The following is a 26,856-nucleotide window of genomic DNA, read 5'->3' on the forward strand; positions in this document are numbered from 1 at the left end:
TTCATGACTCCCCTTTCCCTGAAAGTACACTAGCATATGCCGGAGTCTTGGCCTAGCGGGCCTAGAACAACCCCCATCTTCGATGTGTTCGGTGTATTCTGGCCCAGTTTGAAACCGGCGCTTCCAGACTCTCCCGTCACACAAATTGATGGATTCCCTGGATCAAACAAGAACTTCTTCCTCCTTCCTCCTGCGTCATTCCACAGTTCGACCCGTCCGTCATATTTCTTCTACCGATGCCCCTGAGATTTTGTTTCAGCACACGTTGGAATCTCCCACACTCGCCATACTGATTGATTGCGACTTGCCCAACGTCCCACGCGACGTGCAACGTCATCCGCCGACTTTAACTACGTATCTGCCAGTTATGCCAGGTTCAGACAACCTCTCGCCTCCAAAGCGAGTCGGGACTGCTGACCCAGGGGCCCATGATCTTGGTTAGCTAGCCAACACATACCCTATAAATCCTAGGGCGTACTAATTATTGTGGTTGCAGCTGAGTCTTCCGAATCGGATGACCACTTCTCCGATGCCCAGTCCGCACCTCTGAGCCCTGCGACCTCGCCCACCCCGAGAACCAGAGTGGAGAAAGTCGACAACGATCCATCCCACGGAGAAGTTCCTGGCACGGAGGCTTATCGCAAGCGAGAGGAAGATGCAGTGCCCGACGAGATTGCTGTCGTCGGAGACAAAACCTCAGAGAGCTCAGCCGCCGATGGCAATCAAACACCGCGCGGTAACAATGTCATTCCCAAGACTGTCATCGAGGAGTCTACAGGCAACACAGGGGACCATTCGGAAGAGTACAAGGAAAAGCGCAAGGCAGATGCCGACGCAGACCTGGTGCTGAAATCGGACGGTGAAGCTAAAGGGGAAGCTGCCTCTGGTATGAACTGAGAACATGATGTAGACAATACCTAATGGTGCAAGACAAGATGTTGACCACTCTGTCGTAGAAACCGCTGCCTCTTCGATGCCGGAGTTGACCATCGCGGCATCATCTCCCCCGGGAGAGGGAGAGGAATCAGAGGAAGTGCAGCCATCCCTTGCCCTCCAAGACACAAAGCCCTCATCGGTACAAGAAGACGAAGAAACCCCAGTGACAGAAGAGGACGAGGAGGAATTTGGGGACGACTTCGATGATTTCGAGGAAGGTGGAGATGATGCAGATTTTGACGACTTTGACGAAGGCTTCGAACAACCCATGACGGAAGGGCCCCCAACTCCTATGCCCTCGCAAGGATTCGCGCCTACCACACTGCCTTTCGTACGGCTTGACCAACCCTTCTATAAATTCCAGAGAACTAATGTTCGTGTGCAGCCGGTTCCCTACATCAATGACCTCGACGCAGATGAATTGTACACTGCCGTGGATCCTTGTCTGAACGCTCTTTTCCCACCAGAAGAGCTTGACCTTCCCGCTCTCCCACCTCTTCCCAAAGAAAACCACTTCTTTCTCACCAACCGGAGCGCCTCCCTCTGGAATCAGCTAGTGGCACCTCCTCCACTATCACCTCCCGACTGGATACGGTCCCGTATCCGACGTCTTTTCCTCGTCTCCCTCGGCGTTCCCGTCGACCTCGACGAGATCCTCCCAGCTTCGAAGCAGAAGAAGTTGGTCCTCCCCTCCTCGGTCCACCGCAAGACATCCACTGGCTCCCTGGGCACCTCATCGGACTCCCGGCCGGTCTCTCGTCTTCGCCAATCGGAGGCCAACGCGTCATCCACTAGCCTCGATTCGCATGGCAACCTAAAATCCTCGAGCAAGACCCGTCGCAGGGGTCTTCCGCCCTTGCCCAACTTGGACCTCGTCGCCGCCCGCCAGCTCGCCACTACAACGGATGAGGCCTTGAATGGCATGACCGATCATGAGCTCAAGAACCACGTCCAGAAGCTTGAGGATACAGAGAGGATAGCGAAGGAGGTGTTGGAGTATTGGCGTAAAAGGACGGATGAAAAGATCGGGGACAGGGAAGCGTTCGAAGGCGTCATAGAAAATTTGGTGAAGCATGCGCGCAAGGTTCGAAAATGATGGCACGAAGGCAGATATGGATTGTGACGAGAAGAAAAAAACAATAGGCCCCTTTTCTTTGCTGCCAAAACGTACATTATTTATGTATGTACCCCCTACATGATGAGCCTTCCCATGTGTGTCGCCATTCTCTTAAGGCGCCACCTACAACAAAAGCTGTATGCCATCGCTCTACAACCATGACCGTAGACTGAAGGCTATGCAATTTTTGTTTGTTGGCAATATCACCATGTGGCCTATCTACGACCTGTATCTTGCCATCCCTACCCGAAACCATAATCATCATCTCATCATGCCTGTTCTTTACATGCTTGGTCCTTTTCCTACTCAAGATTTCCCTTGACATTTTAGGATGTGCTAGGCTCAAGGGTAACACCACTAGGGAGACATTCAGTCAGTGACGTGTGGTCTAACAAGCGGCAGGGCGGTTCTTGGGGAACTTACGCGGCAATGGTAGCCCAGCCGATGAGACGCCAGTGCTTCTCGATACGTCGGCTCAGGGCAACCTTCTCGCCAATGTTGGTACAGGCCGGGCTCGTGAGAATCAGCTTAGCAGCATCGTTCTTGATAGCGGCAACCTTAGCACCGGTGGACGTGGAGCCAATGTTCACCATGATGACCTCATTCTTGGCGAGCTTGGCCACCTTGGCCTGCTTGCCGTCGGCAGTCCGGACACCGAGGAGGCGTTTGAGGAGGTAGAAGTTGATCTCGATCTCGCTGTAGATCTCGGGCAGGCGGCCCTTGAGGCCAAGGACGAAGCCGACGAGACGATCGGCACGGCAGAGGGTGGGATCGATGCGGGTGCCGACACCGATGAGACCACCGGGGACGGCGTACTTGAGCTCGTTGAACTCGGAGTTGAGGGTGACGATGCGGCTGAAGATGGGCGTGCACTTAAGAGCGCCCTTCTCGTCGCGCGTGACGATGCCGGGGCGGATCTCAATCTCGTCGCCGAGCTTGAGAACGCCGTGCAGGATGGAACCGCCGGCGACACCACCCTTGAGGTCGTCGATCTCGGCACCAGGCTTGTTGACATCGAAGGAACGAATGACGATCATGTGGGGGTCGAGGGTGAAGTCGCGGACGGGAATGGGAATGGTGTTGACGATGGCGGCGAGGGCAGCGTCGATGTTGAACTTGAGCTGGGCGGAGATGGGGATCACCGGGGACTTGCCGGCGACGGTACCTCGGATGAACTTAAGGATGGACTGATAATGCTGCTGGGCGGCTTCAGGCCGCATCAGATCGACCTTATTCTGCAGGATGATAATCTTGTCCAGCTTCATGATCTCGATGGCCGCAAGATGCTCCGAAGTCTGCGGCTGAGGGCAGGTTTCATTGCCGGCGATAAGGAGGAGAGCAGCGTCCATGACGGCGGCGCCTGACAACATAGTGCTCATGAGAATGTCGTGACCGGGGCAATCCACGAAGCTAGGGCGGCGATTAGCTTTTTTTTTTTTCTTTTTTTCCTACATCAAAGCGAAGGTCTGACGACCAAATATAATATCCCCTGGGCCTGGGGTTTAGATCGACTCACGAGACATGGCGTAGAAGTCGGTAGGTTCCTCCGCAGCCTTCCCGCTCGCACGGAGGGTCGACTTCCTTTTCACTCTTGTAACTCCTGAAGCAGCCTGGCCGCGGGCATTCCGGATTATCGCACTGGTAGATCTTCGCATTGGCATAGCCCAGCTTGATGGTAATGTTCCGAATGAGCTCGTTTTTGAAACGGACAGTCTGGACGCCGGAGATGGCTTTTACGACGGTTGATTTTCCGTGAGCGACATGGCCAATGGTGCCAATGTTGATGGTAGCTTGCCGTGCGATGATCTCGGGAGTCAGTGGCGTGAGGGTCTTGACGTCAAGGTCTTTCGGCTCGGTCTGTGGAGGTAAAACAGGTCGCTGGACGGAGGTGTCGGCGGTAACTGGGTTTTCGGACTTCTTGAGCGCACTCTTGAGAGGCTGGGCCTCCTCGACGTGATCCTGGACGGACTCGCCAGAGTCGGACTCGGACTCGATGTCGTCAAACTTGTTGTCGCCGTTGGCAGACATATTCGCAGTGTGGTGGGGGAGGCAAAGCAACTGTGCTGGGAGAGTGGTGGGGTAATAAGGCGGTGCGTTGCTTAACGCTTTCTCTCTCGGATGCGATGGATGCCGTGAAGTGTTGCAGACACGAATTAGGAAATTACGGCGGGAAGGGAGAAAATTGTATTTCTTGGTATTACAGGCGCTTCCTTTCAATCAGGGCAAGCGCGATCCGTTGTTGCCTCTTTCCGAAGATCTGGTGACGGCAAAAGGGGATTTTGGCTGGTGGGTTTGAAGCATTAAAATTCGAAGTGTGGAGGAACGAAGTATGACTCTTACGCTATGCCAAATCAGACCTGATAAGCTGATAAGACAATATGCCCCACATTCAACAATTCACACCAACAACGCCTTGCCAGAGGATAGGTAACTTCTTGACATTAAATGGCCGTGGACGCATTAAACAAAGAAATAGTCCAGCAAGCTGAACATATGCCTGTTCAATGACGAGGTATTGCATAGAGAACATGCTTATTATGCGCTCCTAATTGGAGTAGCTGTTTATTCCTCCTAAATGACTAAGTGCGCTAGGTCTGTGGTATGTATGAACCTGCGAAGTCTAGAGTAAGGTACCTACAGGTCTAATAATCATCAGTTCTCTTTTCGAACCATATGAATTCTCCAGCCTTGGCATCCACCTTGAAAGACTTGAAAGAGGAGTTGCTGAATAATATACACGTGACCAAGCAACTTTCTTGCGCCAAAGGGAGGGCGACTAGGGCGACTGGTAATTGTCGCCAGCTTAATGAGGGGGTGGCTTTCTGAGGCTCGGTGATTAGCATCTTACTGTCTGTCCCTGTTGAAGCCTAGGCTTATTCGACATCAAAGCGGTTCGAAATATGTGATCCGAACCGTGTCTTTGACGACTGGCGTGTGTGGTAACATGGCACGACCAGTATATGCTTGGGTCTACAGCCTCGGTGCCGAGTAGCAAGACTCTGTACGACGAGCCAGCTTCCACGAGTTCATGATAAGATAGGGACGGGACTTTCTGGTTCAGCCCCTCGTCTACTCTGCGTAGCTGCTTGATGAACGACACCAAAGGTACCATCAGGGGCTGGTCGCCGCTGTTCTCTTGTGGTGGGCCAGTTCGAGGAGTCTCAGCTGCTTCTCTTCAGCAGGAACAGAATATGGAGAAAAATAGGCTGAATCGAAGAAAGCTTGGGCGAGCGGCATGTGGTGGAAGTATTAAAGCGCCTTTCAGATTAAGCATGTTTCTGACGTTACCACCAGTTGGGTAATATGTGATTTCGGCAGCTTAAATAAAAGATACAAAAATAGCATAGATCTTGCTCTTCTCAGGAGGCGACTCCGGAAGAGTAGGCTGCATGCATTTGGCCAACACGCCAAGACATTTGTTGGATGGTACATCGGACCATAATGACCAAGAAGGTGATTGTGGTCCTTCCGTCCTTACGGCAGATAAGCCTTGGTGTGATCGTGCTTAGCACCATGTGTGTCAAAGTGGTATTTCGGGGGGCTATATCCGTCCATCAACAGGTTGACAGCATGGGACCCGTCAACAGAGGCAAGGCTACGTGGAAGCAGAAAAAAGAAGAAGAAGAAGAAGAAAAGAAGAAAAGAAGAAGAAAGAAATAAAGAAACTGAAGGCCCCGAACGTCATATATCATATCATAGAGACAAGACAAAGTATTGTCTCCTTGGGACTCGAGATACCCAAACACGGTACTCGATTCGGTGCTCGATTTGGATATCGACTTGGGATGTTTTCCCCGAGTCCAACTCCAAGTGAACGACCAATCACCAACGGACGGCAACCGATGAGACCGACTGTACAACGTAATTACCGGAGAATCAAAATCAAGAAATCACCAAAGACCAAAAGAGCGAGACGCTGGATAGTGATATAGGTACGTATTCGGACGCTGGTTATCGTACCCCGTACGGGGGCCTGAGCTGGTATTACTAAGGTAACACAGGTTGTACATACATAAGGTACGATACGGTTGACGAAGGACGAAGTACAACGTACGAATAAGCGATCTCATCTCACCGGCCCCACCCGCGCCACGTCCCACCCACTCTGGCTTGTTCGTCCATCCCCATCACTTCTCTTGCCGCCCACACCGCAGATGGCTGGACGGCCGTCACACAACTTCGCACGCTCATTGGCGGTCTCTTCTGACATCCTAGTCGTCACCCTAGGCATGTTGCACTCGGCGCAAATGGACCAGCGGGACCTATCACGGATGCAGATCTGCCATGCGGGTGGTAAGCGGCAGCAGGGGCTGGCTGGGGTGCGTAAAGCCCTTTGTCGAGTCGACACCCGCTTCTTCTCTCTCACCTGTTCACTTGTGCACTTGTTCACTTGTTCTCGCCATCGACCCTAAAGAATTAGAGGGGTCTTCGCTCCCCAAAGTCCTCCCCTGTTCGGGTGAACCCAGCGCAATGCCCAATCACCTCGCCGTATTTCGCTCTGGGTATCCGTAGCTCCCTCGAGAGAGAAGTGCCAAGCACCGATTTCACGGAGCATCTTGGAATGGGCGGCTCGAATGCTTGATTAGAGAGACTTGAGCCCTCGTTGGTGACATTCACATCTGCAGGTGCTACGTACGGTTGGTTGCTGGCGTACGCATGCCATGACCGGAGTACGTATGTACGGATACTATCGTCTTGTTCCCCTTGTTTCCCACCCCTCTCTTGATTGTTTTCCCGAATCGTTTGACTGTTAGTGTTGGTCCGGACCGGATGTGCGTCGTGTCTGTGTGGGTGCAATATCTGCTCATCGATCGGTCTGCTCTGCCTCTCATATACCCTACCTGCCGACCTACCCACAGCCGTCTGCTCGCTTCTTCATCTTTCATCCACATCCTCGCCGTTCAGATTCTTGTTCTGGGGAGCAGCTGGCTTTGCGTGCGTGGACAAAGCAGAGAAGATCCGTCTTCTCCGAAGTTCTAGTCGGACTTGTGTAGCCGCCTGCAGGGTCACCTTGACATCTGCGAGACGGACCTCGGCGCTTCGACGATCCTGTCGTGGTTGGCGTCTATCCCATCACCGTCGAATCGCTGGGCTGGAAATCGGACCCCGACCTATCAGCATCATTTCCTGCCCATCTCGTGCTGTTCCCTAAGCCCACACTTCAGGTAACGATTTCCATTTGCTCCCTCTCTCTGTCCCTCTCACACTATCTTCCTAGAGGATGTTGATCCCCCCCCCCCCTTGAGAGTATTTCCCTCGAAGAAGAGTGGCTGGGCTTTCTCAAAAACAACGCCCTCCCCCCCCCGACTCCTCGAACTTCTCGGGAGTCTCCTTCTTTCGCCAGCTGGTCTCACCCTAAGATTTTCTATTCTCAATATCGTCTCTTTTCTGCTTCGCCACCTTGCTTGCCTGTCGCAAGGCTTTGCAATAGTTAACTTTCATTATCCAGCCTCGAGCACCAAGGGTGTCTCTCTCTTAGTCTTTCCTTTCAGCTACCTATATAGAAGTGGTCCTCCCTTTCTCTACGCTGTGCGCCCCTCATGTCTCCGCAAGGTAAGTCTCTTTGTTCTCGGCCGTTTCATCTCATCCAACAGTCAGACTCTAATTGTTCGCCGTCAGACGACAACAGGAAGCGGCCAGCCGCTCTAAATCTCACGGCCAAACGTTCAGCCTCGACAGACTCGTCATCCTCGACTTCATCACTAAAGCCGCCTCGCACGCCTCGTTTTGCCGAAGCCACATCAGTACACTCTCCCGTCGACGGCCCTCGGTCTCCCTTCGTCCCGATGGACGACAAGTCAGAAGTGCCCCAGTCGCAACCTGGCGACATTGGCTTTGGCTACATAAACAACCGGGAGTCGGTTGCCGTTCCCATGAGCCCAAAGACCCCCCTCAAGAGCGCCATGAAAGTGCCAGGAACCCCCGCAAGGAGGTTCGACAACCCGCTGAGCCCGACGTTCCGGGAGGAGGATGTTCTGGACAAGCGGGAGACGAAAACCGACAAAGAGCAGGCCCGGGATCTGGTACGTGATTGCTCTATGCCTTTGGGCAGAACGTGGCGGACTTTTGCCCAAGACTAACTCAAGTTGCAGAGGATTAAAACCCGAGTGCGAATGGCCAAGTTTGCCCTCCGAGGCGTCAGCTTTAGCTGTGCCCTGATCATCATTTCCATGCTCTCGGCCTCCTTCTCCATCTTCAATGCGACAAGAGCTTTGCCCGCACACAGTGGCCTGCCTTCTTGGGCAGAAGGGACAAGGCTATGGCCCCAGATCATTGTCATCGTTGTGGCCGGCATTTCGCTCCTCGGTTGCATCATCGTCTTTGCCGCCTACTGCCGTGGTGGCCACAAGCGAGCGGAGAAGGTCTCGACCTACTACACTATGTTTGCCATTGGGTGGTTCATCCTCTCCATGGTTCTCTGGGCCGTTTCTGCCGGTATCTTCCAGCATTCCCGGAACACAATGGACGGGCAGGACGTGTGGGGATGGAGGTGAGCCGCCTTTTTTCTTTTTTTTTCTTTTTTCTTTTCTACCTGTCCTATCATTGACACGCTGGCGTGCTGACTTTGATTTTCTCGTAGCTGCCGCGAAAACAGACGTGCCGATCTGTACAGCAACGAGGTCGACTACGCCCTCGTCTGCCGCCTGAACAACTGGGTCCTCATCTGCATCTTGATCGAGATCGTCGTCGAGATCATCGCCATCTCTCTTTACAGCATCGTCTTCTACCGCTACTACACCAAGCGTCGCCTCCACAAGTCCATGAACATGCGCGACAAGGCTCGCACCGATCTGTACCTGGCCCAGCTCCGGAGCCAGTCCGCTCCCAACACCCCCGGTCTCAGGTCTCCCAGCCTCAAGTCGCCCGGCCTGTACAGCCAGTACGCTCTGTCGCCGCGCAACCCCGAGAAGACGTTCGCGTCCCTCGGCGCCATCGAAGAGGGCACGCAACAGCAGCCGTCCTTCACCCCCGGCACCCGCTTCGTCGAGCCTGAATCCAGCTTCGTCCGCCAGCAACAGTCCACCTTCAAGCTGCAGGCGCCGCCGACAAAGGCCCCTTCGGCAAAGCCCAAGAACCAGGCCGGCCTCACCCCGACTTCCACCGAGGCGCCGAGCTTCCCCGCCCAGCCGGAACCCGTCGCTCAACCTTCCCAACGGCAGCCGGTCCACATCGAGCACGAGCACGTCAGTGGCGCGGCAGACGAACCGGTGTATGAAGCTGTGCCTATTCCTGGCGCGTACGCCGACATGGCGCCGAAGCACAGGTAACGGCGTTCAAAGTACGACGGGAAGCAGTTGAGATGAAGAAGGAAGATTGCCCGATGCACGGGCGCGGCTGCGACGATTAGCGAGCTTTTACAAAAAATCAAAACGAATGATGGAGGATGATACCTCGCGGGGAACAGACGACGGGACGATTCAGGTTGTTTTCATATCAAAACATATCAACTGAGCTGCTGGGTTCAGGAGGTCCCGCCGCATCACCCTCTGCGCGATATCAGTTGGCTAGGATTCGGTTTCGTTTGTCGTCAGACTCATTTATATATACCATCTCGGCGTTGAGGACCCAGGGAAGTGACGCTTGTCCCGCTTGGCTGGACCGGAATGGGTGGATATAGGTAGCCTTTCCAAATTAATTCACATTATTTCCTTTCTTTGACATGGCTGCTCAACTTCAACAAGGAGTGATGGTTGTTATTTCCAGGTCGCTAATGATAGGACGACAGTAGATAGTTTTACACTTGATGTTGGAGGTCTCAGATTGCTGTTCCCCATCCACGTATGTTGGTCTGCTCAGACTATCCACACGTCCGGCAGGTGATACAGCTGTCTGTACCTGACAAGATCAGATGGTGTTTTCCAGTGCACCAGAAGCACCCAGGCTTGTCTATTGAGCATCGAGTTCGCGTAGGGTTGCAGATTCCAACTTTGTCGGTCTGAGCTTAGGGAACTTGCTTCCCGTTTGGTCACGCTTCATCGGCCCGCCTTTTATAGCTCCGCCTCTAAACGCTAAGCAGATGATCAAACAGTGAAGTGCTTCTGGATAGGGGGACCGGGAAAGACCCAATCCGTATAAGTGAATAGGGCGTCGTTGTCCTACTCGTATCTGAACGCTGCTCAGTATTCGTAGGGACATATCGTGTATGCACAAATGTCGTGGGATAAGACGGGAGGCTCATGACGTCTTGGTTTGGTACGTCCTGCGCGAAGGCTCTCGCAGCATTGGCCTAGATGACGCCCGCGTGTTGCAGGCAGGGGTAGCCACGCACGCCTGGCCTGGGGTACTTGCAGTGGTAGAGTATGTCGCAGCAACAGAGAAGTCGAGCTGAGCAGCCGTCCGCTAGCCTACTCCACCGTCTCTTTTCGCTCATTCATCCATAATGGCAAAATGGACCTTCATCCATAAACTGCAGTCCCGACACCCGACGAGCAGCTCGCCCGCCGCGCCTGCGTCCTCGAGGTCTGTCTCGGCGAAGACGAAACCACGATCGTTACCACACCGGCAGCCACGGTACCAGCAATCCTGCGCCTCGTCGAAGGGCAAGTCGTCGAGGTCGACGTTCTCAACACCCGTTTGGAAGGACGTGACCCCCGCCCCGCCCTGGTGATGTCGCCCTTCGTGGCCGAACGGTCCATGAGCCCTTGCGGAAGCGGAGGCGGCATATAACGAGAGGTCGTAAGCAGCGCGGGATTTCGGGTCCGAGAGCGTCTTGTAGGCGACTGTGATCTGGTCGATTGTGAATTCCGGGCTGCCGCGGCTGTTACTGCCGGTAAGGTGTGCCGATGGCGGCGTTCGATTTGCTGTTTCTGACTTGGCCTTGTCTGGGTGGTGGCGTAGAAGGGCGCGATGGTAGGCCCGCTTGACGAGTTGGGCTGGTTGATGAGCTTGGTCTGACAGGAGTGCTGGGGAGATGTCGAGGACTTCGTAATAGGTTTGCGGTGTACCGTGCAGACCCAAATGTGAGATGTTCATTTTGAAGATGAGTGAGCCACGTGATAGGCCCAGGGAATGAGTTATTAGTTGTTGGGGATACGAGGAGGTGCCGTACCTAATACTGAGTGATTATGTAGAACGGTGGATTTTTTTTTAGTTTCTTTTTGGCCATTGCCGTGTCGCCAGAACTGTGGTCACGTGAGCAAAATGTAGATATCGTTTAGATATCCGTTTCGAGCAAGAATTGGCCTAATGAAAGGGCAATGAATTGCGAGAAGAAGCAATAGAAAGGGCCGGCGGCGAAGGATAATGGAAGATTTTCTGAAAGCATCCCGTGTCATCATGCCTCATGCTGGAATGGCACTGCTGAGCACAGGAAACCACCAGCAGCAAAACACATATGACCCTGAGCTTGTGGAAAGGAACTTGTTCGTGGTACATGGTGATACAGAGGTAGTATATACACAGATTGCTGAATCCGAATGTTCTTTCTGACGTGTCGTCGTCGCTTATTTGGGGAACTTCTTCCACCTGTATCTGCCAACCTGTAGTGAAGGTAGTATGTCAGTGTCTGTCTGTCCCATGAACCAGGTGGAGTTGAACTCACCTTCTTCCATTCCCTCATCAGATCGGGCATCTCCAGCATAGCGGTTCTCTTCTTTTCCATTCTGTATACTGTTAGCCAAGTCATAGTCGCCTTGAGACTGGAGACGGAGGACTGGAGCTCGAAGACTCAGCCCTTGCACCCAAGACGCCACATACCTTTGGATACTGGTCCTCTCGTGTATGTGTCCCTTGACCTTCTGTCCTACACCTGTACCCTTAACCCTAAGACCGTGCTCGACGCGTTCTGCCAGTCGGTGTTCGGTTGCCTTGACGGTGTGCGGCAGCAGCTCTTCTACGCCATGTTCGCGAGCCAGCTTGACCAGCTCCGCTTGCCGTCGCAGCGAGTATACCGGCTCGTGGCGCTTTCCGGTTACGGGATGCTTATGCGGTTTGAAGGGGTTCGGGGTGGCTTCTTGGTAGCCCGTCTTGAAGGTCTCCGGGTTGGTGCCGGCGGGAAGGATGGACGGAGGAGGATAACGGGCGAGGAATCGCTGGAGACGCGCCGGGAGCGCTTTTGCAAGCTGGATATACTGCTCTGTCGCTGCCATTGTCGCGGCTCTATATGCTCGTTATCAGGATATAGCAAACCGCGATGAGCATCGCATCGTTGGTACGGATGCACAGAGCTGTTCGTGTCGACGATGCGAATAATCTTCTGGTTATCCACTCTTCAAGTCAAACCTACAGACCCACAGAAGCTGACTACAACACAGTGTTGATTGCGTACTGTACGGTGTATACTGCCTGGCTACGTACTACGTCGTACAGAAGGATAAGGTAATCAAGGTAGTGGCCATCACTGACAGACAATCCTCGCGTTGCGTTTCCTTCCCTTCCCCCAACTTTGATCAAACCACAGACGATTTGACGGAGTGTGATATCTACGGCAACCTGTACTCGTACGTGTTTAGTAAGAGGTCGATAAGACGGCATCAAAAACCATTTATTTTGTACTCTTGAGACGTCGCCCCCCAGAACCAGAATTCGCCCCAGCATGGCCGGGCCTGGAGTAGCAGCTCCCAAACTTCGGTTCGTCCCGAAAAAGGAGCGCGAGCGTCAGGCTGCCGAAAAAGCTAAGAAAGAAGCAGACGAGCTGCAGCGAAAACAGGAAGAAGAGGCCCGTAAGAAAGCTGAGAACGAGCGGCAATGGCTAGCCAAGGCCGAGGAGCAATCTCGACAACGGGAGCTCGAACGGGCTCCCCAACGGGCTCCCGAACGCCCGTCGGAGCGCCGAGCAGGGCCTAAAGGCTCCTCAGGCGCAGGAAAACGCGAGCCGAGAATGTCAGAGGAGGAATTCGAGAGGCAACAGCTGCGCGAGCGGTACCTCGGACCCGAAGTCAACCGTCACTCGAATTTTTCAGCAGCAAAAAAACGGAAGAGAGCGACCGAGTTCAAGTTCGACTGGGACGAGGCTGAAGACACGACCCTTCGAAACGATCCCCTAGCCTCGACGGCGACAAACGGCAAATCCAACTCCAACTCGTTGAACGGCAACGGCAGTGCCGACTACTTTAGCGAAGAAGCCGAAGAAGCTGCCAGGCGACGGGCGAGGAAGATCCGAGAGCAATACGGGGAGGATGGACCCGAGCTGGCGCGGCAGTTCATGGATAATTGGTATGCGGCTCGCGACCAAGCCAGGGGGCGCGCCCAACGGTTCGGGTTCGGCAAGCGGTGGAATGAGAAAACTCTTGAAGAGATGCAGCCTCGTGACTGGCGCATCTTCAAGGAAGACTTTGGCATTGCCACAAAGGGCGGGTCCATCCCGAACCCGATGCGAAACTGGAAAGAGTCGGGACTGCCGAAGCGGTTGCTCGACGTTGTGGAAAAGGTGGGATACGACGAACCCACGCCTATTCAGAGGGCCGCCATCCCCATCGCTCTACAAGCAAGAGATCTCATTGGCGTCGCCGTCACGGGTTCCGGCAAAACTGCAGCCTTCCTTCTTCCGCTGCTTGTCTACATCTCAGACCTACCGCCTCTTGGGGAGATGAATAGGAACGACGGTCCATACGCCCTGATCCTGGCGCCGACGAGAGAACTGGTGCAGCAAATCGAATCTGAGGCCAAGAAGTTTGCCACGCCGCTCGGCTTCAAGGTGGTCAGTATCGTGGGCGGTCACTCGCTAGAAGAGCAAGCCTTCGCGCTCCGCAACGGGGCGGAAATCGTCGTCGCCACGCCCGGTCGATTGGTCGACTGTATCGAACGGCGACTGCTCGTACTATCACAGTGCTGCTACGTCATCATGGACGAAGCAGACCGCATGATTGACCTCGGCTTCGAGGAGCCGGTCAACAAGATCCTCGACGCGCTGCCCGTCACCAACGAGAAACCGGACACGGACGATGCCGAGAACGCGCAGCTGATGAAGAGGTACCTCGGCGGGAGAGACAAATACCGGCAGACGATGATGTACACGGCCACGATGCCGAGCGTCGTGGAGAGAATAGCGAAGAAGTATCTACGACGGCCGGCTATCGTGACCATTGGCAACGTCGGCGAGGCGGTCGAGACGGTCGAGCAGCGGGTGGAGTTCATTTCGGGCGAGGACAAGCGGAAGAAGAGGCTGCAGCAGATCCTCGCGTCGGGCGAGTTCGCACCGCCGATCATCGTCTTTGTCAACATCAAGCGCAACTGCGATGCGGTGGCGCGCGATGTCAAGCACACGGGGTGTTCCACCATTACCCTGCACGGCAGCAAGACGCAGGAGCAGCGTGAGGCGGCTCTTGCGTCGGTGCGGAACGGACAAACGGACGTGCTGGTGGCGACGGACCTGGCCGGTCGTGGTATCGACGTGCAGGACGTCTCGCTCGTGGTCAACTTCAACATGGCCACGAACATCGAGTCGTACACGCATCGTGTCGGCCGAACTGGCCGTGCCGGCAAGTCGGGTGTGGCTATTACGTTCCTAGGGCCCGAGGATACGGATCTGTACTACGACCTCAAGCAAATGCTCACGAAGAGCACGATTTCGAAGGTGCCAGAGGAGTTGCGCCGGCATGAGGCAGCACAGCAGAAGCCACAGAAGGGCGGCTATAGGAAGGATAGGAAGCTAGAATAGCCCCCCCGTAATGCTGTAGGGACGACATTTGTTTTGCCCTCAATTGTACGGTTCATTTACCTTGAATATGTTTCCTTTGCGTTTTCATCCTCTTCCTCTTTTATGTTTATATTCTTTCTTTTGGTTCTTTTCTCATTTCAATTCCAACAGCCTCTTGTCAGTGGTTCTGGCACGCACAGTGTGAATAGGCCCTCGACAGTACGATAAACACAGTGTATTTCTTTGCTTTCAATAAACCAATATATTCAGTAGTAACCTAGCTGATGCAATAGAATATTGATTTAAAAGGAGTTGGCCAACCATGGGCTAGCGTCGGAAAGTAACCGAGTTGCGGCTGCGCGTAGCCGGAACATGCGCCCACATCGGAACCACACAACGGGTCTGATTGCTCAATTTGATTCTCATCTCCATCCCACAAGCCGAAAGACCGCCTCGTATCGTCTCGGCTGTGATATACGACCACCTATCCAACGAGTCAGAGCCAATCACTTCTCCCGCCCTTGCATATTCTGCCCTGTTTTCTTCTGGGCCTGAATGGGGGCCCGGAGTGGATGACATGCCGTGGGGTCCCTCCTCCATATCGAACCTCCTCCACCACGCCCCGCCGTCCGATCCGCGTCCAACCCCATGTCTCCTTATTACCGACCACCGACAGTACCTACAAGAAGACGGGGCCGGAGTCGTGCCCCATCCAGGGTCGGCGCCGGCGGCCCCACCACATCTCGGCGCCATTCCCAGCGCCCTTGGCGCCTCCGACGCCACCCTGAGGCCGGCGGGATCGAGTCCGCCAACAAACCTTCCTTCTCCCAACAACACTCCCAGCCATACCGCCACACCGAGGCTCTACCAGTGTGCCCACTGCCAGAAGCGTTACTCACGTCCCGAGCACCTGGCCCGACATATCCAGACGCACACCCTCGGCAAGCGCTTCGTCTGCCATGTCTGCACCAAGGCCTTCGCCCGCCAGGATCTCCTGAAGCGGCATGTAGCCAACCACGAAAACGACAATGACCCGAACAAGAAGCGGCGCCTCATCAGCTCGTCCCCGGGGTCGGCCCGCGTCTCCCATGCCTGTCGAGCCTGTGCCGCGGCCCGGGTCAAGTGCGAGGAGCAGAAACCCTGCACCCGTTGTCGGAGCCGTGACCTCGAGTGCCAGTATCTGTCGTCCGAAGTGGGCTCTGCTGCTGCTATGCACCTCCTTCACCTTTCTACCAGCGCCCATTCTACCCCGGCATCGATAGGCAGTCCTTCTCTGCAGACCAGTGCCTCCGATGCAGCCTCCTCTGGGTCATACTTCCCGACGGCCCCATACAGCTACAGCACCCCTTCCACGTCGAAGCCCCATGGCACCCAGTTTGCATCAACATCAATGTCGACACACCCGGCGGCCATTGTTTCGGAACAGGCCACACAGGCCACCCAGGCCACACAGGCCACCCAGGCCACACAGGCCACCCAGCTTCTCACCCCACGCCATGAACAGGTACCCGGACAGGGAGTGTCCGAGTCTGCCGCGCAAGTCCATTATGGTGCTGTCGCCAACAGCCAAGGCGTTGACATATCTGGGGTATCCTTCTCAGACTTCCTTCAGAACGTCATCTACGATCAGGACGAGGCCGCGTCTTCCAAAATCCAAGTAACACAAGGCCTTGCCGTCTTGGATGTCGGAGGCCGCGTAAACCTCGATCTGAACGAAGGGGACTTTAGCCTCCTGGACTACTGGAACGCCGATTTTCTCGGGGACGCGGCCGGGTCTCAGACGTTCACGCCGAAGACGGACGACTCGGTCGACCTCTCGCAGATGCGGCAGAACCTGGTCAAGCTCTGGACCGACTCGCCGTGGCGGTGGCACCCTTCCGGCGTCGACTCGAGCTACCAGGAGCAGAGCAACCTGCCGGTATCCGCGGGCGAAGCGGCGGGCGCGGTGTGCGAGAGCCGGAAGAAGCTGCGCAAGACGGTGCCGGACAGGCTGGAGCCGTCCGGACGAGACGGGGTGCTGGCGATCGTGCTGAAGTCGTGCAGGTCCAACGATGTGATGGCGCGCGTGGCGTCGGCGTTCCCTTCGGTCGACCTCATGGACAGCCTCATCCACATCTTCCTGGCGTCGCACTTTTGCCAGACTTCGCAGTGGATCCACCAGGCTACGTTCCGGATGAAGGCGCAGTGGCCCGACTGGCTGGCCATGGCGGCCGCCTCGGGAGCGATCCTGACGCCGGTGACGACGCTGCGGAAGTGGGGGTTCGCTGTGCAGGAGGCGGTTCGCATGACGATCCCCGAGAACTTTGAAAAGACCAACACGGCTATCCAGGCGCTGGGCTTAGTTCAGTCGCTGGTACTCACGCAAGATGTTGCTCTGTGGTCTGGCATAAGGAGGAAGATGGAAATCGCCGAGTGCCATCTGGGAATTCCCGTCACGGTGAGATGAATCCCGTTCTCTTTCTTGGGGGGGTTCTTTACTTTTTTCTTCTCCTTTTTTTTCCTCTTTTTTTTCCCTCTTTTTTCCCTCTTTTTTCCCTCTTTTTTCCCTCTTTTTTCCCTCTTTTTTTCCCTCTTTTTTTCCTCTTTTTTTCCTCTTTTTTTCTTTTTGCGGACAACCGCTTCCTCGTTACAAAGGCGCTTATACCCAAGGGTTAGATGATGCGATACCGGAACAAGTTTCAGCGATCCGGATACCCTTTGATTGATCTCGGCCCGTCAGACAAAGGGGCGGTGCTTGACCAGAGATGGAGAGCTTGGTGCGAGCGCGAATCGTGGAAAAGGTTAGACTGACTCTTTTTTTTTTTTTTTTGCCCCCGTCCCGGTCTACGCCTTGGGGACTAACTAATGTTACTCGTATCCCGCCACACAGACTCGCCTTTCATTGTTACATCAGAGACGCCCAAAGCTCGATATGCACCCTTGTCAACCCAGGCATGTCCTACGCGGAACTGACGTTGCCTTTACCTGAATCGAAAGAGCTCTGGTTCGCGGAGACGGCGGACGAGTGGAGGAAAGAAACCCTGGAGAGGAATGCCGGCGAGAGCAAAAGGCCCCCTTGCGTCGGCGACCTCTTCCGCGACATTAAGATACTGGCGACCAACCGACACCGCGTCGACGTCCAGTCCTCCGTGTCTATCTACCTCCACGGTTTCTGGTCCCTGATCATGGAATACCAACGGCTCTGTTCCGTGCTTCGGTCTCGTCTGTGGCTCCAAGGCGACGGGGCAGGCGGCGACCAGCTGCTTCGGTCACGGCACGCCGACCTCTGCAGACAGCTGGAGGATTTCCAGGCGCTGACGTCGGACTGGGAGGAGATCTTGCCACAGGAGAGGCTCATGCTGCACCTGCTCCTCATGAACCTGCACCTCTCGCTGGACGACCTGCAGCTGTTCTCGGGCAAGGAAGGGGAGCAGCAGGCGCGGCGGGTGCTGGGGAACCTGCGGGTGTGGGTGCACAGCGTGGCGGGGCGGCAGGCGCTGTGGCACGCCGGGCAGGTGCTGCGGTACGCGAAGCTGTTCCCGTCGGGCCACCTGAAGGATTTTTACGCGGTGGCGGTGCACCACGCGGCGCTTGCCTTCTGGACGTTCGGCGTGGTGACTAGGGCTTCGGGCATGCCTCCTGGGCCGGCGGCGATGATGGCGGCGGCGGTTGCCGGAGGTCAGCATGGGCGGGATGGACTCGTCCACTTGGACGGGATGGTGTCCGGGCCGGTGAACCACTACATCGGCTTCGGGCAGGGCAGGCCGGTGATACAGGGACCTGCGACGGGCAAGACCGAGAGCAGGGCGGAGACAACGACGCAGGCAGATGTAGAGGACCCGAGGGGCTGTATGGAAATCGCGCAGCAGGTCTTGCGGGCCAATTTTGGAGACGGAAAGGTGGTTCTGCCGCCCATCGTGGAGAATATGTGCCAACTGCTGAAGCAACTGGGGGATGCGGCCTGGGCCGTAGGGTTAGGATGAGAGGGGAGGAGTTTTAAGGGTATCCAAGGGTGTTTGTGGAGTTTCGGAGGGAGGAAGCGGGTGACATAATATATTTAGCACCGTCGGCGCTGGGTCTCTCTTTGCTTCTTCATATTATTGCTATTTGCTTCTATGCTATATTAATGGTCGAGAGCATAGCCACTGATGATACGGTATGATCATTATGGAGAGATTCTTGTTCTAAATTTTTCTTCTTTTTTTCCTTTCTTCTTCTTTTTTTCCGTTATTCCCTCCTGCTTCGACTCATAGTTACATGGCACACTGCCGTTTTGGTTCGGGATTTCCAAATGAACCAACACCCCGTTGTCTTGTCGTGACACCATACATAAGGGACCTTACACTACATTGCGAGTCAGCCTAGCGCTCATGGTCTTTAGGGTAAGGTTACGTAAGGTACTGGAACTCGCTTCAGGAACAACTTTCCGGATCGGGCACGTGGGGGCATTGGTGGGGGCGTTGGTGGGGGCGTTGCACTCCGAAAATGGCTTAGGGACCGGAGTTGTTGACGAAAACGAACAGGGCTGGTGTCTAGCCGGTTCCCGGCATCCGTACTCGGTTAGGTATACGTATCCTACGTGGGTGGGTACGGTAGAATGATGACATCGTATTTCTCAGGGACTCTCACCTTTGGGAACCCCTTACGGAAAGACCAACTGCGAATGCACAGACAACATTGTAGGAATGGAAAGGGAGCGGCAGGAACGTCATAGCCCCCCTAATAATGGAAATGCCCTTCCCCCACCGTCCTTTCTTTCTCCTCTCAGTTAGCCCGGCTCTTAACCACTCCGATGCTCCCGGCGACTTCTCTCCCTGCTATTTCTTAGGTATTCTACATCATTCCTGGGGTCGTTTCTATTTTCCATGTTTCTAAATTTTATGTATCTTTTTGTCTTCTCGTTCTTCTTTTTCTTCTTCTTCTCTCTCCCTCTTTGTTAATCGCGCTCAACTTTTCGTCCCTCCCATCCTAGACAGAACAGAAACAACCCATCTCTACGTTACCTCACTTTGCTTAGCTTCTTCTATTTACGTTGTTCTACGGAGTAACTACTCGCTAGAGCTGATATCTTGAGAACCATATCCTCTAACAAACTCGTCTCTTACTTCGTCCATCCACCGCAGCGAAACCAGGAAAAGAAAGATCGAGAAGACACGAAGGGAGCAGGAAAAGACAGCACCCATGTCAGACTCTTCTCGACTGGCCGACTCCTTGCGGGTCACCTCGCGAAGCTTTGATACTAATACCGGGGCTGAGCCGGCCGCCATCTCCGTTCCCACTTCGCCCTTCAGCGTCGCCCTCACCTTCGCCGTAGAATCCGTCTCACATCTGTCCAATATACAACTACTACTTCCCTCACCCGACAGGTTGTCTCTCATCACAACAACTGCCGTTACCACCCTTGTTGTCTTCTTCATTGTTCGATATGTTCTTTACCCTAAGTGGGGGAGAGCCATCCCCAGTCCACTGAGGGCCTCGTTTCCCGACGTGCCCCCCGACGCCATCAAGTCTCAGGTCTACCACCCAGATGTCCTCCCTGGGGCTCGGGATGTGACCACTCCGGTAATTTCCCCCTCCCCCTCCCCCTCCCCCTCCCTTCCGGCCCTTGGCCTGGCCACGTCCCGCGCCGAATAGGTCAGGCAGATGTATCTAACAGCTGGTTGCTAGTACGGCACCATCCGTGTGTATGAATGGGGCAACGTCAACGGCCCTAAAGTCCTCCTTGTCCATGGCATCTCGACACCTTGCATCACTCTCGCGCCGCTAGCTCGCGCTCTGGCCGACAAGGGCTGCCGCGTTCTTACTTTCGACCTCTTCGGCCGGGGTTTCTCGGATGGTGTGGGCGACCTTCCCCACGACGACCGTCTCTACGCCTCGAATATCCTCCTTGCCCTCGCCTCCTCCCCTTTGCCCTGGACCGGAAACCATGCCTTCCACCTTGTAGGCTACTCTCTCGGCGGTGCCCTCGCAGCCTCTTTCGCTGCCGGGTTTCCCCGTCTCCCGGCCTCCCTCGTGCTTCTGGCACCCGCAGGTCTCATCCGCACCGCCGACTTCGGTACTATCGCTCGCCTCACCTTCCGCTCTGGTCTCGTCCCCGAGCGCCTCCTCGCCCTTGCCACCAAAAGCCGTCTCCAGCGTCCTATTGCGGCATCCTCCAAGCGGAAACCGACCCAGGCAGACTCTCTCCGGGATGAGCTTTCTTCCTCTTCCCCCACCGCCAAGGTTGCCGATGTCGTCGCCTCCGAAACCAAAGGACCGGAAGGTACTCCGACCCTGCCACTCGAGCGCCGCGTTGACGAATATGTCCGCTGGATGGTCACCCATCACGCCGGCTTTGTCCCGGCTTTTATGAGCTGCATACGCCACGCCCCCTTGACGGACCAACACCCCACTTGGGCTTCCCTCGGCCGCCTTCTGTCTCCGGGCCGCATCGCCGTTCTCCTGGCTCGCCATGATGAGATTGTCAATTGTGAAGCCTACGAGCGGGAAGGCCGTCCGCTTCTTGGCGATGTCGACAAAGTACATTGGGGTGTCTTGGATGGGAACCATGACTTTGTCATGACACACGTCGAGGACATCATGGCCCAGCTCGATTCGTTCTGGGGTCTCGTCAGAAAGGAGAGGATATGATTATACCGAACAAAGGGCGAAGACGTCAACGTGCAATGAACCAATCGACCAACATCGCATCAGGACCGGAGTTTTGGAGGACTAGACCAAGCATGGTTTACAGGAGTTGGAGTACGAGGCAGCGAGTCTTGATATTCAAGATTTTCTTTTCCCTTTTCTGGACATTCGGGAAGAGCATATAAGAACCAGCCACGATATATGTTAATGCATTTCATACACGACCTCTAGATGCCAGATTCCTAAATTACAAAGGGGAGTTGGCTGTGACCGCTATTCTTGTTCCGCAGCAATGAATTATTTGGTATGAGGACGTACAAATGGGTATGAGGTAAGGTATGAACGGGTTCTAGTAAGACAGACAAGCACATGAAGGGCCGTCTATTCGACCCAACTTGCTAGGCAAAGCACGAAAAAGAAAAGAAAAGAAAAAAGAACTCGATGAGAGTAGAATGGGAAGATTACTTGTCCAACGCTTGGCTTTGGCACTATATTTCGGTGGTTCACGAGTTAGCAAGCACTCATTCATAGCCGAAGAAGGGGAAGATAAAGAGGACGATAAAAGGGGGGGGGGGAGAAAAGAAACACTAACCATGTGCCAATATATACCCCTTTTCTTCAGCAAGTCCGCATGATTCCCTTTCTCGAGGACTTTTCCCTCGCCCAGAACAAAGATAATGTCGGCGTTTTGGACAGTGGCGAGACGGTGCGCCACGACGACCATGGTACGGCCCTTTCCGGCGCGCTCAAAGGCGGCCTGGACGAGCTTCTCCGACTCGGAGTCGAGGGAGCTGGTGGCCTCGTCGAGGAGCAGGATACGCGGGTTCCGGATGAGGGCGCGGGCGATGGCGAGGCGCTGCTTCTGGCCGCCGGAGAGGGAGACGCCGCGGGACCCAATGTCGGTGTTGTAGCCGTCGGGCAGGGAGGCGATGAAGTCGTGGATCGAGGCGTCGCGGCAGGCCTGGACGAGCTGGTCCTCAGTGACCGTGTCCGGGTCGACGCCCAGCAGGACGTTCTCGCGAACCGTGCCCTGGAACATGTTGGGCTCCTGCGCCACCAGGGAGAGGTTCTTGCGGTACTCGTAGACGTTGAGGTCGTAGATGTTCTTGTCGTTGCAGAGGATGGCGCCCTGCTGGAGGTCGTAGAAGCGCTCGAGCAGCGAGACGATGCTCGTCTTGCCGCAGCCCGACGGCCCCACCAGGGCGGCGAACTGGCCCTTCTCGATGGTCAGGTTGAGACCCTTGAACACGGAGACATTGCGCGTCGGGTACTTGAAGTGGGCGTCGCGCAGCTCGATCTTGACGCCGCCTTCGGTGTCCGGGATCTGCTCGTCCTTGTCGACGCGGTCCGTGTTCTTCGAGTCGCGCATGTCGATGATGCGGTTGGACGCCGCCGTGGCCTGCGCCGCGTTGGGCCCGAAGCTCAGCGACTGGCCTGTCGCCTCGGCGCCCTGGATCACGGCCATGAAGCAGACGAAGAAGTTCTCGGTCTGGTATTCCCGGCTGGCCAGCAGGCGTCCGCCGTACCAGAAGATGAGGCCCTGGCAGCCGAGGCTGACGCTCTCGGCGAAAGCGATGACGATGGAGGCCCACCGCGCCTTCTTGTTCGCCGTGCCCACGAGGTTCTCCAGGAGCGTGTCGTACCGCGAGCTGATGACGTCTTCCATGGTCAGGGCCGAGACGGTCCGGAACGCGCCGATGGCCTCGGCGGCGAACTTTGAGCTCTCGGCGAAGACGGCGGCGTTCATCTGGTCGAACTGGATCTCGTACCTCATTCTCCAGTAGGCCGAGAAGATGCCCATGGGCATGGTGACGCACATGGCGACCAGGGCCAGTTTCCAGCCGAAGGCGAAGGCGATCGCCAGGCAGCCGATGAGGTTGAAGATGCCGACAAGCAGGAAGGCCATGTTGATGCCCAGGAGTTCCTCGAGCTGTTTCGGGTCGCCGGCGACGCGGGAGGTCAACGTGCCGTGGGAATTCTCCTCGAGGTCAAAGAAGGACGTCTTCTGGAACAACATGGCGGCGAAGTACTGTTGCTTGTACACGGAGCTGATGTAGAACTGCAGATGAGTGGCGATGTAGCAGTTGAAGAAGTAGGACAGCCCAACACCGATGGCCAGCACCGTAAACATGAGGGACCAGAAGTCGCCCTCTCTCCTGAGTTCGTTTCCTTGCAGGTAGAAGACGTTGAGGAGCTGGGCGAACAGCCATGCCTGAAGCGGCGTGCCGGTCGCAGCGCACATGGAGGCGAAGGTGGTGGCCACGTAGAAGGGCCACTTGCTCTTCCGCTCACGGAGCAGCCGGCCGAAGCTGTCAAAGATGTTCCGCTTCGCGTCGTCGTTGCCCTTCACCTGGGGCCCGTCGGCCAACGACTGCGCCGCGCTCTTCTCCCGCTTGAGCACGGGCTCGAGGTCCTCCTCCTGCCCCTCCTTCTCGTCGATGTCCGCCTCGGTAGCATCCCCCAGGGATAGCTTCTGCGCATAGACCAAACCATAGTAGAGGCCACTCTCGTCCTCCAGGAGGGTTTCATGGGTACCCTGTTCCATGACCTTGCCCTTCTTCAGCACGACGATACGGTCGGCTTTCTTGATGGTGGAGAGGCGGTGGGCGATGGTGATGGTCGTCCGGTTCTGGGCTACCCTGTCGAGGGCGGCTTGCACGATCTTCTCGCCACGGACGTCGATGGCGCTGGTGGCCTCGTCGAGAATCACAATCTTGGGTTTCCTCACGATGCTCCGGGCGATGGCAATCCGCTGGCGCTGGCCACCGGAGAGCTTAGCGCCACTATCACCGACTCTGGTATCGTATCCCTGGCAAAAAGAAAAGGGTGGTTTTAGTCAGAACCGGGGGTAAAGAAGAGAAAAGAAAAGAAAGGGGGGAACGGCTTGAGTGGCACTCAGCCATTCAGCGACTCGAGACTTACATCGGGCAGGCGATCGATGAACTCGTCAGCGAAGGATTCTCGACAAGCCTCCATCACCAACGCCCTCTTCTTCTCCTCGGTCTCGTTCTCCCAGGGCGAACCGATGAGACCATAGGCGACATTCTTGAAAATGGTATCGTTAAAAAGAAACGGCTCCTGTTGGACGAGGCCAATCTGAGATCGCCACCATTTGAGGTCAAGTTCATCGAGGGACCGGCTAGATGTTGTGATGGAACCCTTCAGCTTGACAGCGGGACCCGTTTCTTCGGGCCCGGGTCGAGACTCATCATCATCATCATCATCCGGATCGACAATGCCCTTCTTCTTGTTCTTCTTCTTCTGAGCCTCCTTCATCTTGTCCTTCTCGACAGCCTTGGCGATGACGTGCTGTTCCTGGAGATTGTACCACCTCTGGATAAGACCGACGATGGTGCTCTTACCGGAACCCGAGGGCCCGACGATGGCGGTGTTCTTGCCGGCCTCGATGGTCAAGTTCAGGCCGTCCAAGACCTTGACATGGGGCCGGCTGGGGTAGGCGAAGGTGACGTCGGCGAAGACGATATCTTCGGTGGCAGAGACGTCGGGGTCCTTGAGAGATCCGGTTTTGGGCTGAGGGGCGTCGATGACAGTGAAGAACTCGCAGGCGGCAACCATGGCCTTGCTGACGGCGATCAGAGGCGTAGAGATGCGTTCGAGGGAGATGACGATCATCATGACGGACATGAGGACGACGATGATGACACCGGGGTTGGTGAATGCTCCGTCGGAAAAGCGGCGAATGCCGTACCAGAAGGTAAGACCAAAGGCGCCAAAGAGACCGAAGAACTATCGAGGGTCGGTGAGTCGGTCGGTCAGCGTGTGAATGGAGAGAGAAAGAAAAAAAGGACAGAACGTACGACGAGACCCATCTGCAAAGCGAACAAAGGAGCAGTCATCTGACCCTTCTTGCGAGCTTCAACCACCCATCGATTGAAGCGGGCGGCGGCGCGGTCCTCGGCTCCACAGGCGGCCAACATGCGAATACTGCCAAAGGCCTCGCTGGCGACAGAGGTGGCCTTGGCATCGGCCTTGGTGGTCTCGGCATGGAACTTAATAATAAAGGGAAGCAGGACGGAGATGACGATGAGGATGAAGAGGATGACAGAGGCGGTGACGAGGGTCAGGTCCCAGCTCCAGGTGAAGGCGACGATGATGGCGGCCCAGATGGTGCCGTTGTACTCCATGAAGGTGCCCAGCTTCTCGGAGATGCCCAGCTGCAGGGTGTTGGCGGTGGAGGTGATGGTGGAGGCGGCGCTGCCCGAGGGCATCGAGTCAAGGACGTGGATGGACTGGCCGAAGAGGCACTTGAGGTAGTGCAGGCGGATGGCGGACGACAGGCGGATGCCGATCATACGGAAGCAGAACTTGTGGACGATGGTGAGGGCGAAGCGGCCGAGGAAGAGAGCCAGGATGTAGAGCGCCTGCCTGTCGAGGAGGCTCTCGAAGTCCGGGCGGGAGAGGGTGGGCGGTTCCATGAAGTAGCCTGTGAACTGGCCGACGAGCTGACCGAAGATGACGTTCATCAGGGGCAGGGTGGTGCCGGAGCCGATGGCGGCCAGGCAGGCGAGGATACCCATGAGTAAATCCCATCTGTTGCCATAGGAGAAGATGCGGATGTAGTCCTTGATGGCCGGTTCACGCTCGGGTCGCGTCTTGGAGTTGGAGGTTGTCTCTGTCCCTGCCTCTGTCCCTGCCTCTGTCCCTGTCCCTGTCCCTGTCTCCGTCTCTGTCTTCCCCTGCTCTTCCGGCTTGTTTTTGTTACCCTTTTCGAGGATAGGGTCTGCCGGGGGAGGCGACACCTTGTCGTCGGTGTCGAGCATGTTGATTCACTTGGGTAGGCCGTGAAGTTTGACTGTGGTTTTTGTTTTCAGGCCTGCTAGAGATGAGGTTGATCCGATATGGGAGCAGTCTCAGTCTGTCTCATTGAGGAGACGAAGAAGAAGGCGAGTTCTGAGAGTTGGAAGAGCCTGAGAAGGTGTATCGTCTAGGAGATGGGCAGTGGTCCTAATATGTACGTCCAAGCAGGAGGCGAATGTCGAAGCTCATTGCAGTAAAAGGAAGGGAGTCCGTATGTGGTGGGTGATATTTACGAATTTTACGAAGCTACAGAGACCGCATCATGACTGTAAGAGAGTAAAGGATCCGAGTGGACACAGCAAGGAAGGGTACTCTGATAAATGAACGTACTCCAATGCGAAGGTACGAAATGGAAGAAAACGGCCAACGGCTTTGACTCTCTCCAGGGAAAATAAACATGTTCTAACGGGCGGGAATTTTTCGCTGGAGATGAGGTCGGTTAATCTGCCAAGGCCGTACTCGTCGTCAGTTAAGGTACCTTAGGATAGGAGTTGTATGAAGTGCGAGTACGTACGTTGTGCTTCCGTTAAATACGAAAGTACGAGCCGTGCATATAGCAAGCTCCAATGATAAGGGGGCATGATAAAGAAGTGGAGATGAATGTGGGGATTAAAAGCCCCATTCTCCCGGATGGAGCCAGTACGTTGTATGTATTAATTAGGTACCTTGGACAGAATGGTAAGGTACGGTACTTAAGGTAAGGTAGGTACCTACCCGGGTTTGGGGGGGTATAGGACAGAGCCCGATAACTGGTCAATCTGTCAACAGTCTTAGAACATCATGTCGACAGAAATTTCTCTGT

At 55.4% G+C, this 26,856-nt stretch overlaps 11 protein-coding genes across 11 annotated transcripts; 7 read left to right on the plus strand and 4 right to left on the minus strand.

The window, feature by feature from the left end:
- The first annotated feature begins 44 nt into the window (after positions 1–44).
- Positions 45–2,302, plus strand: SODALDRAFT_334545 (hypothetical protein). Its single transcript, XM_028612242.1, has 4 exons — positions 45–437; positions 497–886; positions 957–1,267; positions 1,322–2,302. Exons 1-4 carry the CDS (start codon positions 149–151, stop codon positions 2,030–2,032), a joined length of 1,701 nt encoding a protein of 566 aa, XP_028465251.1. The 5' UTR covers positions 45–148; the 3' UTR covers positions 2,033–2,302.
- Positions 2,045–4,229, minus strand: SODALDRAFT_334546 (eukaryotic translation initiation factor 2 subunit gamma). The gene is made up of 3 exons (XM_028612243.1): positions 3,570–4,229; positions 2,477–3,463; positions 2,045–2,410 (listed from the first exon to the last, which is right to left on the minus strand). Exons 1-3 carry the CDS (start codon positions 4,079–4,081, stop codon positions 2,380–2,382), a joined length of 1,530 nt encoding a protein of 509 aa, XP_028465252.1. The 5' UTR covers positions 4,082–4,229; the 3' UTR covers positions 2,045–2,379.
- On the plus strand, positions 2,094–2,424 carry SODALDRAFT_197055 (hypothetical protein). Its single transcript, XM_028607176.1, has one exon. It carries the CDS (start codon positions 2,193–2,195, stop codon positions 2,373–2,375), a length of 183 nt encoding a protein of 60 aa, XP_028465253.1. The 5' UTR covers positions 2,094–2,192; the 3' UTR covers positions 2,376–2,424.
- A 2,033-nt stretch (positions 4,230–6,262) lies between the features above and the next one.
- SODALDRAFT_197091 (hypothetical protein) lies at positions 6,263–6,623 on the plus strand. The gene has a single exon (XM_028607177.1). It carries the CDS (start codon positions 6,338–6,340, stop codon positions 6,563–6,565), a length of 228 nt encoding a protein of 75 aa, XP_028465254.1. The 5' UTR covers positions 6,263–6,337; the 3' UTR covers positions 6,566–6,623.
- A 970-nt stretch (positions 6,624–7,593) lies between these two features.
- Positions 7,594–9,321, plus strand: SODALDRAFT_325051 (hypothetical protein; the record flags this gene model as incomplete). Its single annotated transcript, XM_028609949.1, has 4 exons — positions 7,594–7,606; positions 7,673–8,076; positions 8,146–8,543; positions 8,634–9,321. 4 exons carry the CDS (start codon positions 7,594–7,596, stop codon positions 9,319–9,321), a joined length of 1,503 nt encoding a protein of 500 aa, XP_028465255.1.
- Positions 9,322–10,420: 1,099 nt separating this feature from the next.
- Positions 10,421–11,026, minus strand: SODALDRAFT_325052 (hypothetical protein; the record flags this gene model as incomplete). The annotated part of the gene is made up of 1 exon (XM_028609950.1): positions 10,421–11,026. One exon carries the CDS (start codon positions 11,024–11,026, stop codon positions 10,421–10,423), a length of 606 nt encoding a protein of 201 aa, XP_028465256.1.
- Positions 11,027–11,391: 365 nt separating this feature from the next.
- On the minus strand, positions 11,392–12,141 carry SODALDRAFT_351732 (hypothetical protein; the record flags this gene model as incomplete). The annotated part of the gene is made up of 3 exons (XM_028613554.1): positions 11,392–11,532; positions 11,595–11,655; positions 11,750–12,141. The coding sequence occupies 3 exons, from the start codon at positions 12,139–12,141 to the stop codon at positions 11,497–11,499; spliced, it is 489 nt and encodes a 162-aa protein (XP_028465257.1). The 3' UTR covers positions 11,392–11,496.
- Positions 12,142–12,440: 299 nt separating this feature from the next.
- Positions 12,441–14,844, plus strand: SODALDRAFT_334550 (pre-mRNA-splicing ATP-dependent RNA helicase PRP28). Its single transcript, XM_028612244.1, has one exon. The coding sequence runs from the start codon at positions 12,588–12,590 to the stop codon at positions 14,649–14,651; it is 2,064 nt and encodes a 687-aa protein (XP_028465258.1). The 5' UTR covers positions 12,441–12,587; the 3' UTR covers positions 14,652–14,844.
- Positions 14,845–15,069: 225 nt separating this feature from the next.
- Positions 15,070–19,085, plus strand: SODALDRAFT_313653 (hypothetical protein). Its single transcript, XM_028609240.1, has 3 exons — positions 15,070–17,067; positions 17,286–17,410; positions 17,500–19,085. The coding sequence occupies exons 1-3, from the start codon at positions 15,208–15,210 to the stop codon at positions 18,590–18,592; spliced, it is 3,078 nt and encodes a 1,025-aa protein (XP_028465259.1). The 5' UTR covers positions 15,070–15,207; the 3' UTR covers positions 18,593–19,085.
- Positions 19,086–19,790: 705 nt separating this feature from the next.
- On the plus strand, positions 19,791–21,239 carry SODALDRAFT_313655 (alpha/beta-hydrolase; the record flags this gene model as incomplete). The annotated part of the gene is made up of 2 exons (XM_028609241.1): positions 19,791–20,171; positions 20,277–21,239. The coding sequence occupies 2 exons, from the start codon at positions 19,791–19,793 to the stop codon at positions 21,237–21,239; spliced, it is 1,344 nt and encodes a 447-aa protein (XP_028465260.1).
- Positions 21,240–21,354: 115 nt separating this feature from the next.
- On the minus strand, positions 21,355–26,432 carry SODALDRAFT_379910 (multidrug resistance protein). Its single transcript, XM_028615075.1, has 4 exons — positions 25,055–26,432; positions 24,159–24,983; positions 21,829–24,045; positions 21,355–21,724 (listed from the first exon to the last, which is right to left on the minus strand). Exons 1-4 carry the CDS (start codon positions 26,015–26,017, stop codon positions 21,698–21,700), a joined length of 4,032 nt encoding a protein of 1,343 aa, XP_028465261.1. The 5' UTR covers positions 26,018–26,432; the 3' UTR covers positions 21,355–21,697.
- Between the last annotated feature and the right edge of the window lie 424 nt (positions 26,433–26,856).

This window comes from Sodiomyces alkalinus (genome assembly GCF_003711515.1).
Source record: "Sodiomyces alkalinus F11 unplaced genomic scaffold SODALscaffold_7, whole genome shotgun sequence".
Taxonomy (NCBI): domain Eukaryota; kingdom Fungi; phylum Ascomycota; class Sordariomycetes; order Glomerellales; family Plectosphaerellaceae; genus Sodiomyces; species Sodiomyces alkalinus.

Coding starts and splice junctions, on each gene's coding strand:
- SODALDRAFT_334545 (XM_028612242.1), top strand. CDS start 149: ATGGATTCCCTGGATCAAACAAGAACTTCTTCCTCCTTCCTCCTGCGT. Junction 438..496: donor CCCAGGGGCCCATGATCTTG/GTTAGCTAGCCA, acceptor TTGTGGTTGCAG/CTGAGTCTTCCGAATCGGAT. Junction 887..956: donor TAAAGGGGAAGCTGCCTCTG/GTATGAACTGAG, acceptor ACTCTGTCGTAG/AAACCGCTGCCTCTTCGATG.
- SODALDRAFT_197055 (XM_028607176.1), top strand. CDS start 2,193: ATGCCATCGCTCTACAACCATGACCGTAGACTGAAGGCTATGCAATTT.
- SODALDRAFT_334546 (XM_028612243.1), bottom strand. CDS start 4,081: ATGTCTGCCAACGGCGACAACAAGTTTGACGACATCGAGTCCGAGTCC. Junction 3,464..3,569: donor CGACTTCTACGCCATGTCTC/GTGAGTCGATCT, acceptor TCGCCGCCCTAG/CTTCGTGGATTGCCCCGGTC. Junction 2,411..2,476: donor GGCTGGGCTACCATTGCCGC/GTAAGTTCCCCA, acceptor ATGTCTCCCTAG/TGGTGTTACCCTTGAGCCTA.
- SODALDRAFT_197091 (XM_028607177.1), top strand. CDS start 6,338: ATGCGGGTGGTAAGCGGCAGCAGGGGCTGGCTGGGGTGCGTAAAGCCC.
- SODALDRAFT_334550 (XM_028612244.1), top strand. CDS start 12,588: ATGGCCGGGCCTGGAGTAGCAGCTCCCAAACTTCGGTTCGTCCCGAAA.
- SODALDRAFT_313653 (XM_028609240.1), top strand. CDS start 15,208: ATGCCGTGGGGTCCCTCCTCCATATCGAACCTCCTCCACCACGCCCCG. Junction 17,068..17,285: donor ATCTGGGAATTCCCGTCACG/GTGAGATGAATC, acceptor CCCAAGGGTTAG/ATGATGCGATACCGGAACAA. Junction 17,411..17,499: donor GAGCGCGAATCGTGGAAAAG/GTTAGACTGACT, acceptor CCCGCCACACAG/ACTCGCCTTTCATTGTTACA.
- SODALDRAFT_379910 (XM_028615075.1), bottom strand. CDS start 26,017: ATGCTCGACACCGACGACAAGGTGTCGCCTCCCCCGGCAGACCCTATC. Junction 24,984..25,054: donor CTTTGCAGATGGGTCTCGTC/GTACGTTCTGTC, acceptor GACCCTCGATAG/TTCTTCGGTCTCTTTGGCGC. Junction 21,725..21,828: donor GGGGTATATATTGGCACATG/GTTAGTGTTTCT, acceptor ACCGAAATATAG/TGCCAAAGCCAAGCGTTGGA.